We start from the raw sequence: 15,546 nt of genomic DNA, 5'->3' as shown, positions 1-15,546 counted from the left end.
GGAGGTTGGGCATCAGAGCACTGAAGTCAGGGGTGGGGGCAAGGAGGGGGTTGGACATTTATCACTCTGAAGTGCAATGGACATTTAAAGGCACAGCCTGGTCAGTTTTTCCACCCAGCTGCTTTTCTTGCTTGTTTGTTTGTATAAGCTCAGCCTCCTTGCTAGGCAATGAGCAGCTGGGTGCTGGGACCACATGCATCTGTGCCTGCTGTGGAAACGAGACAAGAATTTTGGAAGCTTAAGGGGCATAGCAAACTGCCTTACATTGAGTCAGACCACCATGCTAGCTTGGTAGAGTCTATACCAGGTGTGGTGAATCCTTGGCTCTCCAGATGTTGCTCAGCTGCAACTCCCATCATCCCTGTCCATTGGCCATGCTTGCTGAGGCTAATAGTTGTAGTTTGACAACATCTGGAGGGCCAAACATTCCCCACACACTAGCAGTGGCTCTCCAGGATTTCGGACAAAGTGTCTTTTGCAGCCCTACTTGGAGATGTTGGGGATTGAACCTGGGGCCTTCTGCATGCAAAACATTCTCTCTACCACCAAGCTACGGCCCTATGCCAAGCTTGAGGGAGAAAATGAGCAACCTACAGTGCTGTGTCCCAGAGGCAAGTGTTGTTTCATAAATCAGCATATGCAAAAGATGAGGGGTTCTTCTTTTTCTCAAGAAGTTGCTGTAAAAACTGTTTCAGACAGCAGTAGAGCATAAAGGGTAGGCTGAGGGAGGGTGGAGGTGAGGTTTGTGGATGAATTACTAGGTAGTTGTGTGTGCAGATACATGCATGTGAAGCTGGCAACAAGGGTCCCAAATATGCCCCAAGGGCAAATTCTGCTGGTTGATGAAACATTTGAGGGACATGAACGTCCTAATTAAAGAAAGAGTGAAAAATAAGGACAAAGTTGCACACACATTCAGACACACATACAACCTGCTGTTCCCACCACCACATCACATGCAGATCCTAAGTTTCCTCCTCTCTTTGACAGAGCTGGTCTGCAACCGAACCTTTGACAAGTACTCATGCTGGCCTGATGCACAGCCCAACAGCACTGTCAATGTTTCCTGCCCCTGGTACCTGCCCTGGTATGACCAAGGTGCGTGCACTGGGGGGAGCAGCAGACTGGAATGGGCCTGTGCCTTGGCAGGGGGGGAATAGGAAGAAAGTGACATGGGAGAGTTACTCAGGGCCCAGCCACACTTTGCCTTGAGTCCATACCTCTTTGTGCCATCCATTTTCCATTTGGTCCAGGCCTGGGTGTTCCCACTTGTGATTTCTGCCTCTGCTTTTCCTTAGGGAAAGACCCTTGAAACCCCATGTTTTCTTGTTCATACTTCCTATAATCAATAGTCCGCTTTTCAAGTTGTCTCCACCTTCAGTTCCGCTCACCTGTGCCAGAGTGTCAGAAAATCAGAAAAGCCAGATACTCAGGAAACTGGATAATCAGATAATCATTCAGCATGCATAAAAAGCATGGGTAGGGAAACCAAAGCCTGCGGGCCAGATCCGGCCCAATCGCCTTCTAAATCCGGTCTGCGGACGGTCCGGGATTCAGCATGTTTTTATATGAGTAGAATGTGTCCTTTTATTTAAAATGCATCTCTGGGTTATTTGTGGGACCTGCCTGGTGTTTTTATATTAATAGAATGTGAGCTTTTATTTAAAATGCTTCTCTGGGTTATTTGTGGGACATAGGAATTCGTTCATAGTTTTTTTTCAAAATATAGTCGTCGTCCCCCAAGGTCTGAGGGTTGGTGGACCGGCCCCCTGCTGAAAAAGTTTGCTGACCCCTGTGAGTGATACAAAATACTAGAAAACATGGGACAAACAAAAGTGTGGCTGAGCCCTAAGTGAAGAAAATGGGCAGGAGGGGAATGAAGAAGGACCGGGATGATGATAAGCTAGAGAAGGACAAGGGCTAAGTATTGAGAGTGCAGGAGATGGGGACTGTGGCAAGGCACAGAGGAATAACAACAAATGGTAAACGGTCAGAACAAGTATGGGGTGAAGTTATGATAATAATCCTAATAAGATCACAAAGGATAAGGCTATCAGTGACTACTAACCATGTTCTGACTTCATGGAAAGAGGCAATATGCCTCTGAATACCAGTTGCTGGGAATTGCAAGTGGGGAGATGGTTGTTGCTCCCAGGTTCTGGCTGGTGGGCTTTGTGTAGACAACTGGATGGCTGCTTTGCAATGAGGATGCTGTGCTAGATGGGCCTTCTGATTCAGTGGGGTTCTTCTTCTTCTTGCCTTATGCCAGGCATCCCCAAACTGCGGCCCTCCAGATGTTTTTGGCCTACAACTCCCATGATCCCTAGCTAGCAGGACCAGTGGTCAGGGATGATGGGAATTACTTATATACTCGAGTATAAGCCTACCTTTTCAGCACAAAAATGTTTCTGGAAACTGGATAATCAGATAATCATTCAACATGCATAAAAGCATGGGTAGGGGAAATGTGCTGAAAAAGCCGCCCTCAGCTTATACTTGAGTGAGGCGGGCGGCAGCAGAGAAAGGCTCAGGACCGGGGGTTCGGAGAAGCGCTGCGCTGCGACTCTCCAAACCCCTGTCCTATGCCTGCTCTGTGCGAGGCAGTGGGGAGGGAGAAGCGGCAAGGAAGGTATCCTTCCTTGCCGCTTCTCCCCCCCACCCCACCGCCGACAGCTGGGAATGGCATAGGACAGTATTTATTTTTATTTTTGAAATTTACCAGTCGCTGCTGCATTTCCCACCCTCGGCTTATACTCAAAGTTTTCCCAGTTTTTTTAAAGGTAAAATCAGGCGCCTCGGCTTATATTCAGGTCGGCTTATACTCGAGTATATATGGTATAATCTCAAAACATCTGGAGGGCTGAGTTTGAGGAAGCCTGCCTTACTGTATGCCTTCATTCCCTACAGTGAAGCACGGCTATGTATTCAAGAAGTGTGACCCAGATGGACAATGGGTGACCACCCCCGAAGGGAAGTCGTTGCGTGATGCTCATCAGTGTGTGATGAACAACGAGACCATCTTAGAGCAGGTGAGAGCATGGCTATCTAAATGAGTCCTGGGGGCTGTCTGCAAGAACATTCCCCACCTCCATTGACTCCACTGACTTTGTACTCAACGTACTATACCCATTTTAAAGAGCAGATAGATTACCAGGATTAGTACCATCCCTTTGAGGCCTCAAATTCTCTCTTTCCTCTCTTTCTACTTCCAGGAGTGGTTTGCTAAGATCTACGGGAGCTTCAAGGTGATGTACACGGTTGGCTACTCGGTGTCACTCTGCACTTTGATCCTTGCCTTGGCTGTGCTGCTGGGCTTCAGGTGCCTTGGGAACTGGCCTGGGAGGGGTGGGGGTGATGGTGATGGGGCTGACCACATTGAGGGGCAGTGCCCAAAGTGGTGAGGGGGACAGAACCGGGAAGTGGGATAGTCAGACCAGATTTCATTTGGTCCTCCTAGAAAGAAGTAGGATGGCTGTAGGTCTGCCTGGAAAGAAGTGAGATAACAGCTCAGTTAGACCACGGTGCTGATAATGTAAGGTTTTAAGTTTGATCCCTGTATGGGACAGCTGCATATTCTTGCATTGCAGGGGGTTGGACTAGATGATCCTCAGGGTCCCTACCAACTCTACAATTCTATAATTCTATCTGGTTGGGTGGAGATGGATTTATTTTAAGTTGGAAGGGATCCATCCACACTGGAGATGCTGGGAATTGCTCTTTACATATTAACATCTTTGGCATCTTTCTGACCAAATGAGACAAATTACATACACTGCAGTTTTGTGTTTCTTTAAAAATATATTTTATTAGAGAAAGTTGAGGTGGATTCATTCAACCCTCTCTTTTCACCACAAGGTTGTTGCTGCTGTTTTACATTTACTCTGTTGGGTTGATCCATTTGGGTCCCTAATTGCATGGCAGGTTACGCAAGTGCACACATCAAGACTACAAATTTATTTTCCAAAAAAGTATAAGTTCAGGAATGTCACAGGTCTCTCTGCTAGCAGGCACCAGATAAAAATTATCCCCGTGGTAGAGAAAGCAGCCATGTCAGAATGCAACTTTGGGAATAATAATAATAATAATAATAATAATAATAATAATAATAATAATAATTTATTTATACCCCCGCCCATCTGGCTGGGTTTCCCCAGCCACTCTGGGGATAGTATGCATGTTGCTGTGTAGCACTTGTGATGAGAATATATGACTGTGTGGGTGTGTACTTAGTCAGTTGAATGAAGTGGGTGGGTGGGTGGGTGGGTGTGAGTGACAGAGAGGGAGAGAAATAGGGAGAGGGAGAGAGAATATGACCCTATCTGCACTATACATTTAAAGCCGCATCATACCCCTTTAAACATCCCTGGTTCTCCCCAAAGCATCCTAGGAGCTGTAGCATTAAGGATGCTGGTAGATATTAGGAGACCCCCTCGCAGAACTACAATTCCCAGAACTCCCTGGGAAAAGGGATTGATTGTTATACCTCTCTGGGAGTTGCAGCACTGTGAAGGGAATAGGGATTTGTTAACACCACCCCTAACGAAGTGCCTTCCTGGGTCACTTTGGTCTGGATTTAATTAAAATATTTTCTGGTCAAAATCTGCAAAATATTTCCAGATTGGCCAGGAGTTCCGGGTAAGCCACACGATAGTTCACGAGAGAGTAGAGCATGGGTGTGGAATGAGGAGCAGAGTGGAGAACACAATGCATGGAGGAGCGGGGTGGGGGGTTAGTACAGTGGGGTGAAAGAGAGAGGTCAGGGTGCAAGGACTGGGAGGAAGGTCTGGGGGAGAGGCACTGGCTGCATGGTGCTGGCCATGCTGGACAGGCGTTGTTGACAAGCTCCCTGCTCTCCAGCAAGCTGCACTGCATGCGCAACTACATCCACATGAACCTCTTCGCCTCCTTCATCCTGAAGGGCATCTCGGTGCTTATCATCGACAAGCTGCTCAACACTCACTTCAACCAGAAGATTGACGACTACAGTGTGGGTCTTTGGCCGAGTGATGAGGTGAGTTAAACATTCCTGGTTTCCCCGCTTTTTACACTTGCTTTAGTTTTCATTTCCCCTGTTCCCAAGTGCATGGATCAGTTGATTCCCCTCTCCGCCACACATAAACAATTATGGTAACCCAACAACCCCTGCCTACACTACTTGGTAGCTACACATTAGGCGCCACTCCCAGGTAGTTGTTTTCACATACAAATTCACAAGAGCCAGCAAATAAGGGGGGAAAGGCATAGGATGTTTTCACAGAGCTTTCACAAGGCTTAAGTCAGCTTGTAATGCATCCATAATATCCCGGTAAAACCTAAGTTTGGCGGCTATATCGTTTCTCTGATGCATCCAGTCATGAGTTAATAACATACCCACAGAGTGCAAGAGCAATTTCTGGTGTCTGGAAGGCAGGACCGTGTGGGATTGAGAAGTGGCCTCAGGGCTAAACCCTGCTTCAGATGAAGCAATGTTATCATCTCCAGACCAGAGGAATCCCCAATAGAACCTTCTTCAACCCTCCTCTGGTTCAGTATTCACCTTCACTCATGGTTATGGGAACCAGAACCACCACGCTTTGCTCTCACCAAGCAGCCTGAACCAGCTACACTTCCAAACTTGATCCAAGCCATTGCCTCATTGCCAAGTCCTACGCATTACTGCCGCTTGAGGCCGAAGCTGCTGTACTGGTGGCTTTTGTTTTTAATGCACCAACCACAAAACTATGGAGAGTGGCAAAATGCTGCCCCCATGAATCTGCATGATAAAGGGACAAGTCCACTTTGTGTTGAAGCTGACACAGGGGTTGGGTTGTGGGTTGTGGGGTGGGGAGAGCTTCTTGCTGAAAGTTCCCGGACTTTCCTTGCCCTTCACACTGACCCCTTGCCATTCCCCCAGGCAGCAGCCAGGTGCCGGGCAGCCACTGTGTTCATGCAGTACGGCATTGTGGCCAACTATTGCTGGCTGCTGGTGGAGGGGCTCTACCTGCACAACTTGCTGGTGTTGGCCGTCTTCTCCGAGCGCAGCTACTTCAGCCTCTACCTCTGCATCGGCTGGGGTGAGTATATTCAGGGTTGCCAAGGCCCTGGAAAGGGCGAGCGATTGAGTGTCAGGGGCACGTTCGCTGGAGCAGAAACAGCAGGGCGAGAGTCACTGCGGGTGGCAGGGAAGGAAAGGCACTGTGGCTAGAGATTGTGCTAATCTTCACCGTTTATTATGGCAGGGGGGGGGGAAGCTCCAGTCCGTGGGCCAAAATGGTTTCCCTCGAAAGACGTCAGGTGTGGTGCAGGCAGAGACGCGGCTTGACCAGGGGATCTGCTGATGGGCGGTGACTTCAAGTCTGCTGGTTAACAGCACGTCAAAGAAATTTGGCTTGTGGGGGTAGGGGATCTAAGGCCAGGCTTCCCACCCTTGTGTTATGGGGACCTCGTCTCAGAGTTATGGGACGGAGAGAGTATGACACAGAAGGTAATGATGGTGACAATTGTCAGTGTTGGATCCAGAGCAGGGCTGGCCTGTGACATTTGCCGCTATAGGCAAATCACCCCAGCAACACCCCCACCTCCACGACGACACCCCTCTCTGCAAATCTGGGGCCCCCTGCCCTCTGCCATATGTGCACTGCTGCCAGCCCCACCACTACTGCAGGGCTGGACGTCGGTCTTTCAGATTTCAGTGGTGCTCTGTTTGGGGCCAAAATTCACCGCACACACCCTTCTCTCACTGCTCAGTTTACTATGTCGTAGTTGCAAGCCCTGCAGCATCCCCTAGGTTCAGCACCCAGTATGGTGGAACCAGTCACACTGCCCTAAATCCGCTTCTGACGGCATCTGCGTCTGCAGTGCTGCCATGATGCAGTGGCAGCAGTGAGGTTGCAGCAATGAGGGCACAGCGGCAGTGGTGCTGCAGCAGTGGCACAGACAAAGCCCCAGCAGAGCTGGCAGCGACACAGTGGTGGGGCCCAGAGTGTTATTTCCGTGGACTCAAGGACTCTATGTTTGTGGAAGGGACTGAGACTCATCAGAAGTTCCCACTGGAGGAAGGGGAAAAGGGTCATTTTTGCCCATTTCACCCTTTCTTTCCCCCCCCTCACTGTTTTAGAGGATCCCCTACGCCTTCAATTGTTCAGAGTGCACAGGGGGACTTCAGGGGGAAAGAGGAACTGGCAAACATCACCTGCCCCCTGCCTCCAGTAGGAGTGTCCTGTGAATTGAGTTGTGCTTACAGAAACTCTGAGTACAAGGCAGGTAATGCCTCATTGCTTGACCAACACAGTGCCATTTTACCCAGAGTTTATTCCTGTAAGTAACAGAGGTACCTTTGCTTTGCTTTTCTGTACATTTCAAAAAACAACTTTGGAAGAATGATAGCCTCCACAAGCCCTCCTGTGGGTGGAAGACCTAGATATGCCATTGAATGAGCATGTTGCTTGATCAATGGCTTTCTGCAATCACTGTCTTTTAATGGCAATACTTAGATCAGGCATCCCCAAACTTCAGCCCTCCAGATGTTTTGGACTACAATTCCCATCATCCCTGACCACTGGTCCTGTTAGCTAGGGATCATGGGAGCTGTAGACCAAAACATCTGGAGGGCCGCAGTTTGGGGATGCCTGACTTAGATTATAAAGTCCCAAGTGCTCTTTTATTAGAGCCTTCCTGAGTAATTTTTGTCTATTAAAATCTTGCATGTTCAAACTTTGCAATGGTTTCAGATTAGCTAGGAATTGTGGGGTTCTGAAGCCAGCATTGAGCATCCCTACCTTACTTTTTATTTCCTCTAAAAAGAGAAAATCAAGATATGCCTGCTTGAATGTCAGATTTGACCCTTGTGACCACCAGCTACCTACTAAAGAGCTGCCTTCTTTCTTTCTGAGAGTGAGAGACTAAAGGGCAAGCAAGACGTGTTATGAATGATGCATGGGCTGCAGTTGAGAAGAGCAACAACGTATTCTCTCTCGGTTTTCCTAGTAAACATCCAGTAAAAGATAGGTGGATGTGATTTCATCATTCTCAGAGTTTGCCAACCCTAGGGATGGGTGAATCAGTCTGTTTGCAGCCTGTGTCACTTTTGCAGGCATTCTGCAAGAACACATTAAGCTGCAATTTTAAAACATAATAATTCCACGTGACAATTCACATTTCTCCCCATACAAAAAGAAGCGTAAGGCTGCTGTCACACTGGAGTTCACGTGGCCCCCAGTAGGCAGCCATGCCAACTCCAGCATAACAGCATGCACGTAAGTGGGCAAGCAGGCCATTTGGCAAGTGCACAGCGTGGGTGGAAAGTGGCCCTGGCAAGGTGTTGAACAGAGGGGAAGAAGTGGTCCACAGAGAGGTTTGACAAACCGCTCTCTGAAACATCTGTCCCGCTCTGTTAAACAGGGCTGCAGAAAGGTTTAACAGGGGGCAGGGGCTTCAGAAAACAGCTCTCTGAAGTGCCTCAGACTTCCTTACTTTAAAAGGTGGGGTTGGGGTGAGCTGTCAGGAGAGGGGAAAGGAGGGGTGTGGGATGAGCAGGGTGGGGCAGGGGTTTGGGACAAGCTGTGAAGGAAGGAAAACTGTGAGGGGATTGGCCAGGGGTCAGGTGAGGTGTCAAGGGAGCGTAGGGCAGCAGCCCCTAGTCAACATGTAAGCATGTATCTGAACTTAACAGTCTTTCAAAATATGCATCTCCAAACACCTCTTGTCTCAAAATACATATTTCCAAACGTTTCCCCCTCAAAAGACCAATTCTTTAAACACATTTGGACACGTGTTTTGAGGCAAGAACTGTGCTGGAACATTTGGCAAGTGTGAAAGACGTCAGCTAACTACCGGTAAGTTCAGATCCACACTTTGGCCTGGGAGGCACCGATCAGGTGAGCTCATATCAGAAATAACAGAAACAAAAGCATGCCAAGCCCCACCTCCTGCACTCGATTGGCTGCTCCTTACAGCAAAGGGGGGGGACATTTTGGGCACAATAATGACACCGTCTCATCTGTCTTCTTTCAGTAAACATTACTGGGGAGACATGGGAAGGAGACAGTGCTGTTCTCGGTAGTAATCATCCATCCCTCATGACTAGTAATGTTTGCCCCAAAGGGCAAGCAGCTCTACATGGAACAGCACATTGTATTGCAGCTAAGGCCATGTAGAGATTGTAGTTTTTGAGGGCATTCTGTTGTTGATGCTTGCAGTAAAAATGATCACCTACCCTCTTACCCCACTATGGTCTCAGATCAAATAGATTTTTGAGACATTGCAACAGTAGCAGCAGCAGCAGCAGCAACCACCACCGCCCGATAGCATCTATTTGACCAGAGACAACAGTGGGTGAGAGATATTTACACTCTGGCTAACATATGGTTCTTATCATACCACTGCCCAATTACTACTGCCTGTATGGGACTTCTGTTCTGATGCCAACTTATGCCAACTTCTGATGCCGATTTCTGATGCATCTTATCCCTGGGGTAGTCAACCTAGTGCCCTCCAGATGTCCTCGGACTCCAGCTCCCATTAGCCCCAACCAGCAGGGTGAATGATCAGGGATTATGGGAGTTGTAGTCCAACTAAATTTTGAAGCAGGTTTAATCCATAAACTGGGCTCCTTTGGGAGGAAGGGTAGGATATAAATTTAATAAATAAATATGCTTTTCCACATTCTGTTTTGAATGTGTCTGATGGTGCTTCCACGTGGCAGTCTATTGTGATCTCAGTGCTACACATGCATGCAAGCTTTGCCCGGTGCCCACACAATGCTGATATTGGGTGGTGTGTTGTTGTTGTTGTTGTTGTTGTTGTTGTTGTTGTTGTTATATTGAACAACATAAAAGGAAAAAAGGTATACTATATCATATGGGATGGCATTTTGATGTCATGTGGTCACTGCCCAAAACTTGGTCTGCACAAACATCACTGAGTCTGCAATAAACTCTCCCATAACAATGTCGTTTGTGCCTCTTGCTAGCTGCTTCCTACTAAGCAATTATACAGACACTGTTGTATCCAACAAAGTCATTTCATGAGCAGAATGGCTCCTGCAAACATGATGGGACTTCCCTTCCCTCTCCTCCCCCTTCACACCCCTGCCACTGCCTGCAAGTTTGCTCTGGAGATTGGGAGAGGGACCTGGAGCAGGTTTGGGAGGAGAGCACAATGCAGTGGGGGGGCAGTCCCTTCGCAATCTAGAAATATCCAGGTCTTGCCTGGAAATCTGAAGTTTTATCTCTTTCCTGTGAAGCCACGCCTAAACCACATGTGCTATTATACCATTTGGCAAACGTATATGTGGCAACCAGGCCAGGTTGGAATGTCTCTATGTTCATGGAGACAAGATCTGTCAACTTAGATTGGCTTCTTCACCTAGATCAGGCATCCCCAAACTGCGGCCCTCCAGATGTTTTGGCCTACAACTCCCATGATCCCTAGCTAACAGGACCAGTGGTCGAGGAAGATGGGAATTGTAGTCCAAAACATCTGGAGGGCCAAAGTCTGGGGGTGCCTGACCTAGAGGATATATAACTCCAAGGATCCCTTGACTCCCTGCATCTCCTGGTTGCATTTAATAAGCCACTGGCAGATCTTGAGTCAGGATGAATCTAGAGCAGAAACTATTCTCAGGTTAAATTCCTGCCCTGCCAGACAGAGGCTGTTCCTTTTTTAGATATAAATCCTCTCTCTCTTTTTTTCTTCCAGGGGCCCCAGTACTCTTCATTGTGCCATGGGTAGTGGTGAAATTTCTTTATGAAAATATTCAGTAAGTTCCAGGACAACATGTCTCTCTGCTGTGCAAACTGTTTGTAGGTTATCTGTAATGCTTCTGCCATCGCCAGGCAACTTAACAGGTGACATTCCTATGAGGGCTATGGGTGTGAGAAGACAACATTGTAGTAAGTGTAAGCAGTGAGGGTGGGGTGCTGCTGCAAGGAAATGGGCAGGGGCATGTATGCCAGGCCAGATTTGTTGCACACAATATTCCATGGTTTCTTTCTTTCTTTCCTGAGATGCTGGAGTACCAATCATAACATGGGGTTCTGGTGGATCCTGCGTTTCCCTGTGTTCCTGGCCATCTTGGTGAGTTCTGTTTATTCCTTGCTTGTCTCAGATGCCCACTGAACCGCCCACAATGGCTGCCCTTGTCCAAAAAAATGCAGAGGGGACAATCGTTTTCCTGCCTCCAGCCTTCTTATTTGGTGTTCCTGAAAAATGAATAGGGCAATCTCCAAGCAATAAAATGTTCAAGCCCCACAATGCTGATGCACCTTGTCAGGCCCGGGGTAGGTGGTGAACCTATTTTGGCCTGAAAGCCACATTAGCCATGTTGGGGGTATGCACACAGAGGCACACAGCCCACTTCCTTAACTGATGGATGCAGATCAGCTGAGGGAATTATCAACCCTTCTCCCCCTTCATAAAAAGATCAAGTCAGGGGAGAGGGCACACAGCATCCCATGAAGGTGCTGAGCAGGACAAAAGTGCTTAAACCAGCACTGTGTCAACTAATTAGCTAAATTGTTTTTTGTGCTGTCAAAATGTCCTTGGGGTGGGGTGAGAAAGCATTATTTGGGGACGCGATTCAGCCTCCAAGCCTAAGATAAGCCACCCCTGTTGTCCATGTTACCAATAACAATAATTTAGTATGTATATTATAGTTAGCACTTTCCCTAAGTGCTCAAATCACAAAATGTTATTAGCATGCATATGTACCAGTGACTCAGCAAATGCTCTGCAAATGTCTAATCCTATAGCCCCCGGTGAAGCTATGGATGCATAGACATGGTCGCAGCCTGGATGGAGCACTTTGGCGAGACCTGTGCAAGCCACTGAGAGCTTATGATGGGTCCAGAATTAATAACAGTTGTAATTGTGGCTAAAAATTAGACCCTTATTTGCTATGTGTGTCTTTTGACTCTCCTGCAGTCCTGCCTCTTCTTCCCACTCAGCCACTTTCTCTCTCTCTCTTTCAGATCAACTTCTTCATTTTCATCCGTATCATTCAGATATTGGTCTCTAAGCTCCGTGCCCACCAGATGCGCTACACAGACTACAAATTCCGGTACTGGCTCCTGCTCCCACCCTTCCCTGCTCTACAGTGCCATAGCTTTTCCCCAGGACGGGAAGATTCTATGATGTCCTGTTTATGCCATCATTGCCCATGGCATCACAGCCTTCGTAGGTTAGGGGTATCCCTTCCACACGTCCATGGGTATTGGGGACGGGTACACTGACTTGTGGGTTTATTAAGTGGCCTTCGATACGAGTCCAGTGGGTTTCTTTTCATGCCATTCATAAGCCCATTCGTCCCTCCACCAGGTAGGTGGTTCATATGGGGTTCGGACTGAATACTGTGGGATGCTGCTGCCTTTTGCTTGTGATGCATTCTAATTAGCTGATGCCCCATTTAGGCTGGCCAAGTCAACACTGACGCTCATCCCGTTGCTGGGAATCCACGAGGTGGTTTTCGCCTTTGTCACCGATGAGCATGCCCAGGGCACGCTGCGCTATGTCAAGCTCTTCTTTGACCTCTTCCTCAGCTCCTTCCAGGTGAGGCACACCAGAAGTCTTTTCTTTGCTCAGGCCCATTCAATATTCATACATAGAGAGACAAGCCTTTCTGGTTGCAATGATTATTTTTTTAAATGGCATTATTCTGATAGACTTCTCTGCCTCTTTAGGGAATGCTGGTGGCCATTCTTTACTGCTTTGTGAATAAGGAGGTAAGTGTGCTCTAAACTGGGGTGGTGGTGGTGGTGGAGGGAGATACAGGACAAGCTGCGCAGGTAGGTAATATATGGCAGCAAGGATGATTTCCACCTGTATTATCTGAGTGGTATTGGAGGCACAGCTGGAGCAAGATGCAATGTCGTTTCAAATACTGTCAGAGATGAGTGACCCACCCAGCTTAATTCAAGTGGTAAGAAGGCAGATGCAGTCAAAGCTCCTCATCCATGTGTGTTTGCCGCCCATGTAACTGGAACTGTGTGGGCAGAACACAACCAGTGCAGAGCTGTTGTTACAAGTACAACAGAATCTGTGCAAGTGTTGTTGGTTGTGTTTGCTTCTTTACATACCCATTTCTGTTGCAACCAACCAGCTGCACATGGTAAGAAGCAGGTTTCGGAAAGGGGCATGTGCAATTTTCAGTGGACAGAGCGGTAAGAGAGGTGGTGCTTAGCCCTTTCTCTGTTCGATTTTTTTCCACCGCATCCTCGCATCTCCAAAATGTCAGATCTTCTCGGCAAAGGTCTAGTCTGCGCTGCTGATTTTGGAATTTGAGGGTGTCATGTGGCGGGGGAGAGATGCAGTAAAAATGGTAGTGGGGAACATTTTAGGCACCCTTCTCCTTGAAAATTTTTTCCCTTCCGAGGTTGCTTTTCACTACATGAAGCACACATGTTCAAATACACGTTTGTATGTAACTTGCAGTTGTGAGCCCTTGAACTGGCTGTGTTTCTCATATGCATGAGTTCATTTATAAAGGTTTATGATCCTGCCATTTGTGGCAAAGCATCCTACAGTGGATAATAATATTTAAAATACAACCTCAAACCAGTAAATAACACAACCTCCCCGCAAACGTTTCTATCTCCATAGGTGCAGTCAGAGCTCATGAAGAAATGGACGCGCTGGAAGCTTGGCTGGGACATAGAAGAGGAATACAAGCACACGTACAGCCAGACACCCCATGTCCGCAACGGGGGTACCAGGACCGGTGAGAAGCACAAGCTGGTTGGCAACTACCTCAATGGGCTGGGCCGCAGCCAAGCCACCATGCACACCAGCACACAGTACCTGGAGAGGACAGCATGCAGTGCCAGTGAGAACTTGGCGGTGGCCGAGCAGCCCCATTGCTACGAGTTCCCTGACACAGCAGAGAGCAACCTCTGAAGCCGGTTTGCCCGTCTGCCCCTGGCGTATGGGGCCTGTCTCACTCTTTGCCCCCTGAGGCGGCCGTCCTGCAGAGCAAGGAGGGCAGCTGGCAGCCCAGGAGGCTGTGGGACATGTGACTGGAAACTGTGCCCTCTGCCAAGCAGCTCAGCACTGACTACATGGTGCAAATTCCTTTTCCGTGCTGGAGGGAGACATGTGTACGAGAGACCCAGCAAGATGAGCTGCCTTGCCTGTCCGCATGCCGAATGCTCCAGGGCATAAGATCCAGGGGTGAGCAGAATGAAAGGAAGGAGAGGGACAGCCCAGCCACAGGGCATCCTGACAGAGGTGACAATGCCAAACAAGCTTTGTAGTGGGAGGAGATTCTGTACCATTGTTAGGAAACTTTGAAAGTCTGCACATTTATGATTGTGCCAGAATCAGCACTGATCAGACTCCTTAAGAATCTCAGCTTCCTCTTAAAAAAAAAACACAAAAAACCCCAAACAACAACCAAGTTTCTAGACCTCATAAATTACAGAGAACAAGCACTATCTGCTAAATGGTGCACACACACACACACACACACACACACACACACACACACACACACACAAGGGTCTGTGCAATTTTTTAAAAATCACTCATAGGGAAGGATATATCTAAAAGCTATCATGTGTTTCTTTCATTTCCCCTAAACAAATTGTGCAGCAAAAGATGCAAATGTATGTATAATTGTCCAATGTAAAGTGTCCTGTTTGCAAAAGGTCAAATTTAGTGGTTGCAGAACTTGGGCTCTCCGAGTACAAACTTTGCAGATCCACTTTCGCACATATGAAAATGTAGTCTCTGGAACAGAGACGTCTTTGCCTTCTGACGGCATACCACTTAAAGAAATATTTTGGGGAGGTGCAGAAAGCATTGCCTGCAGAGTTTGGAAGGAAAACAGTACTACCATTCAGTATATATATGTGGAAGTGACATGGCTCACTTGGGTCCTTGACTTTGTATGTGGCTGTACCATTGCATCCACACTGTGGGCATGCTTGCGCCTTCTGTGCTGGGTGACTCTGTAAATCTACTTGTGTGGGCAATACAAGCTCTGAGGGCCACTTCTGTGTCTGCGTATGTCTGCCTGCCAGTGCCAATATTCGGGTGATTGAAGGACCCAATAAATTGTGCTATATGTCCTGGCAACTTAGACGGTGCCTCCTGATGCACTGAGATGTTTATCCTTGCTGGGGCCTGGACTGCCTTTCATTCACCAGCATGGACAGGAACAGGTGTCCTGCACCAGCCTTGTCCTTCAGAAGTACTAACATTTCCAGGGAGGCCACACAGCACAGCAGCTTTAAATTAGAACCACTGCAAGAAACAGGTAATTGCTAACTCCTACCCCTGTGTGATGTCCTGTCCAGTCCCCAAGTCCCTTTACAAAAGTGCTTCACTAGCACCCTCTGATTCCAAAATCTCCAAGCAGCAACCACAGGAACGTTCTGCTTTAAGAACACTGCATTCCACGCTGTCCAAAAAAAGCTGCTTATTTTTTTTAAAAAAAACAGCGTATGTACATGCACATATGCACACATGCAAGCACAAATGTGGCTTGAGCATGAACAGCCACATAATAACTCCATGCATACACATCTTAGTGATGTGCCATAGCTAGACACCAACTGCAGTATGGAAGAAGTC

The 15,546-nt window shown here is 47.8% G+C and overlaps 1 protein-coding gene across 1 annotated transcript in view; it reads left to right on the top strand.

Annotated features, from left to right (window-relative positions):
- The window catches only part of GCGR (glucagon receptor), a 41,384-nt gene extending 26,916 nt beyond the window's left edge, over positions 1 to 14,468 (top strand). Inside the window, exons 4-14 of the mRNA XM_035104244.2 lie at positions 991 to 1,098; positions 2,908 to 3,029; positions 3,213 to 3,319; positions 4,858 to 5,011; positions 5,894 to 6,053; positions 10,678 to 10,738; positions 10,986 to 11,055; positions 11,949 to 12,037; positions 12,387 to 12,525; positions 12,657 to 12,698; positions 13,576 to 14,468. Coding sequence (XP_034960135.1) covers positions 991 to 1,098; positions 2,908 to 3,029; positions 3,213 to 3,319; positions 4,858 to 5,011; positions 5,894 to 6,053; positions 10,678 to 10,738; positions 10,986 to 11,055; positions 11,949 to 12,037; positions 12,387 to 12,525; positions 12,657 to 12,698; positions 13,576 to 13,869 — 1,346 coding nt within the window. The 3' untranslated portion in view covers positions 13,870 to 14,468. The remainder of the gene's footprint in view (positions 1 to 990; positions 1,099 to 2,907; positions 3,030 to 3,212; positions 3,320 to 4,857; positions 5,012 to 5,893; positions 6,054 to 10,677; positions 10,739 to 10,985; positions 11,056 to 11,948; positions 12,038 to 12,386; positions 12,526 to 12,656; positions 12,699 to 13,575) is intronic.
- The last annotated feature ends 1,078 nt before the right edge of the window (positions 14,469 to 15,546 follow it).

The sequence above is a fragment of the Zootoca vivipara genome, chromosome 2 (genome assembly GCF_963506605.1).
Source record: "Zootoca vivipara chromosome 2, rZooViv1.1, whole genome shotgun sequence".
NCBI lineage: Eukaryota > Metazoa > Chordata > Lepidosauria > Squamata > Lacertidae > Zootoca > Zootoca vivipara.
Note: the sequence above shows the minus strand (reverse complement) of the source record. Positions and strands in the feature narration are given on the sequence as shown.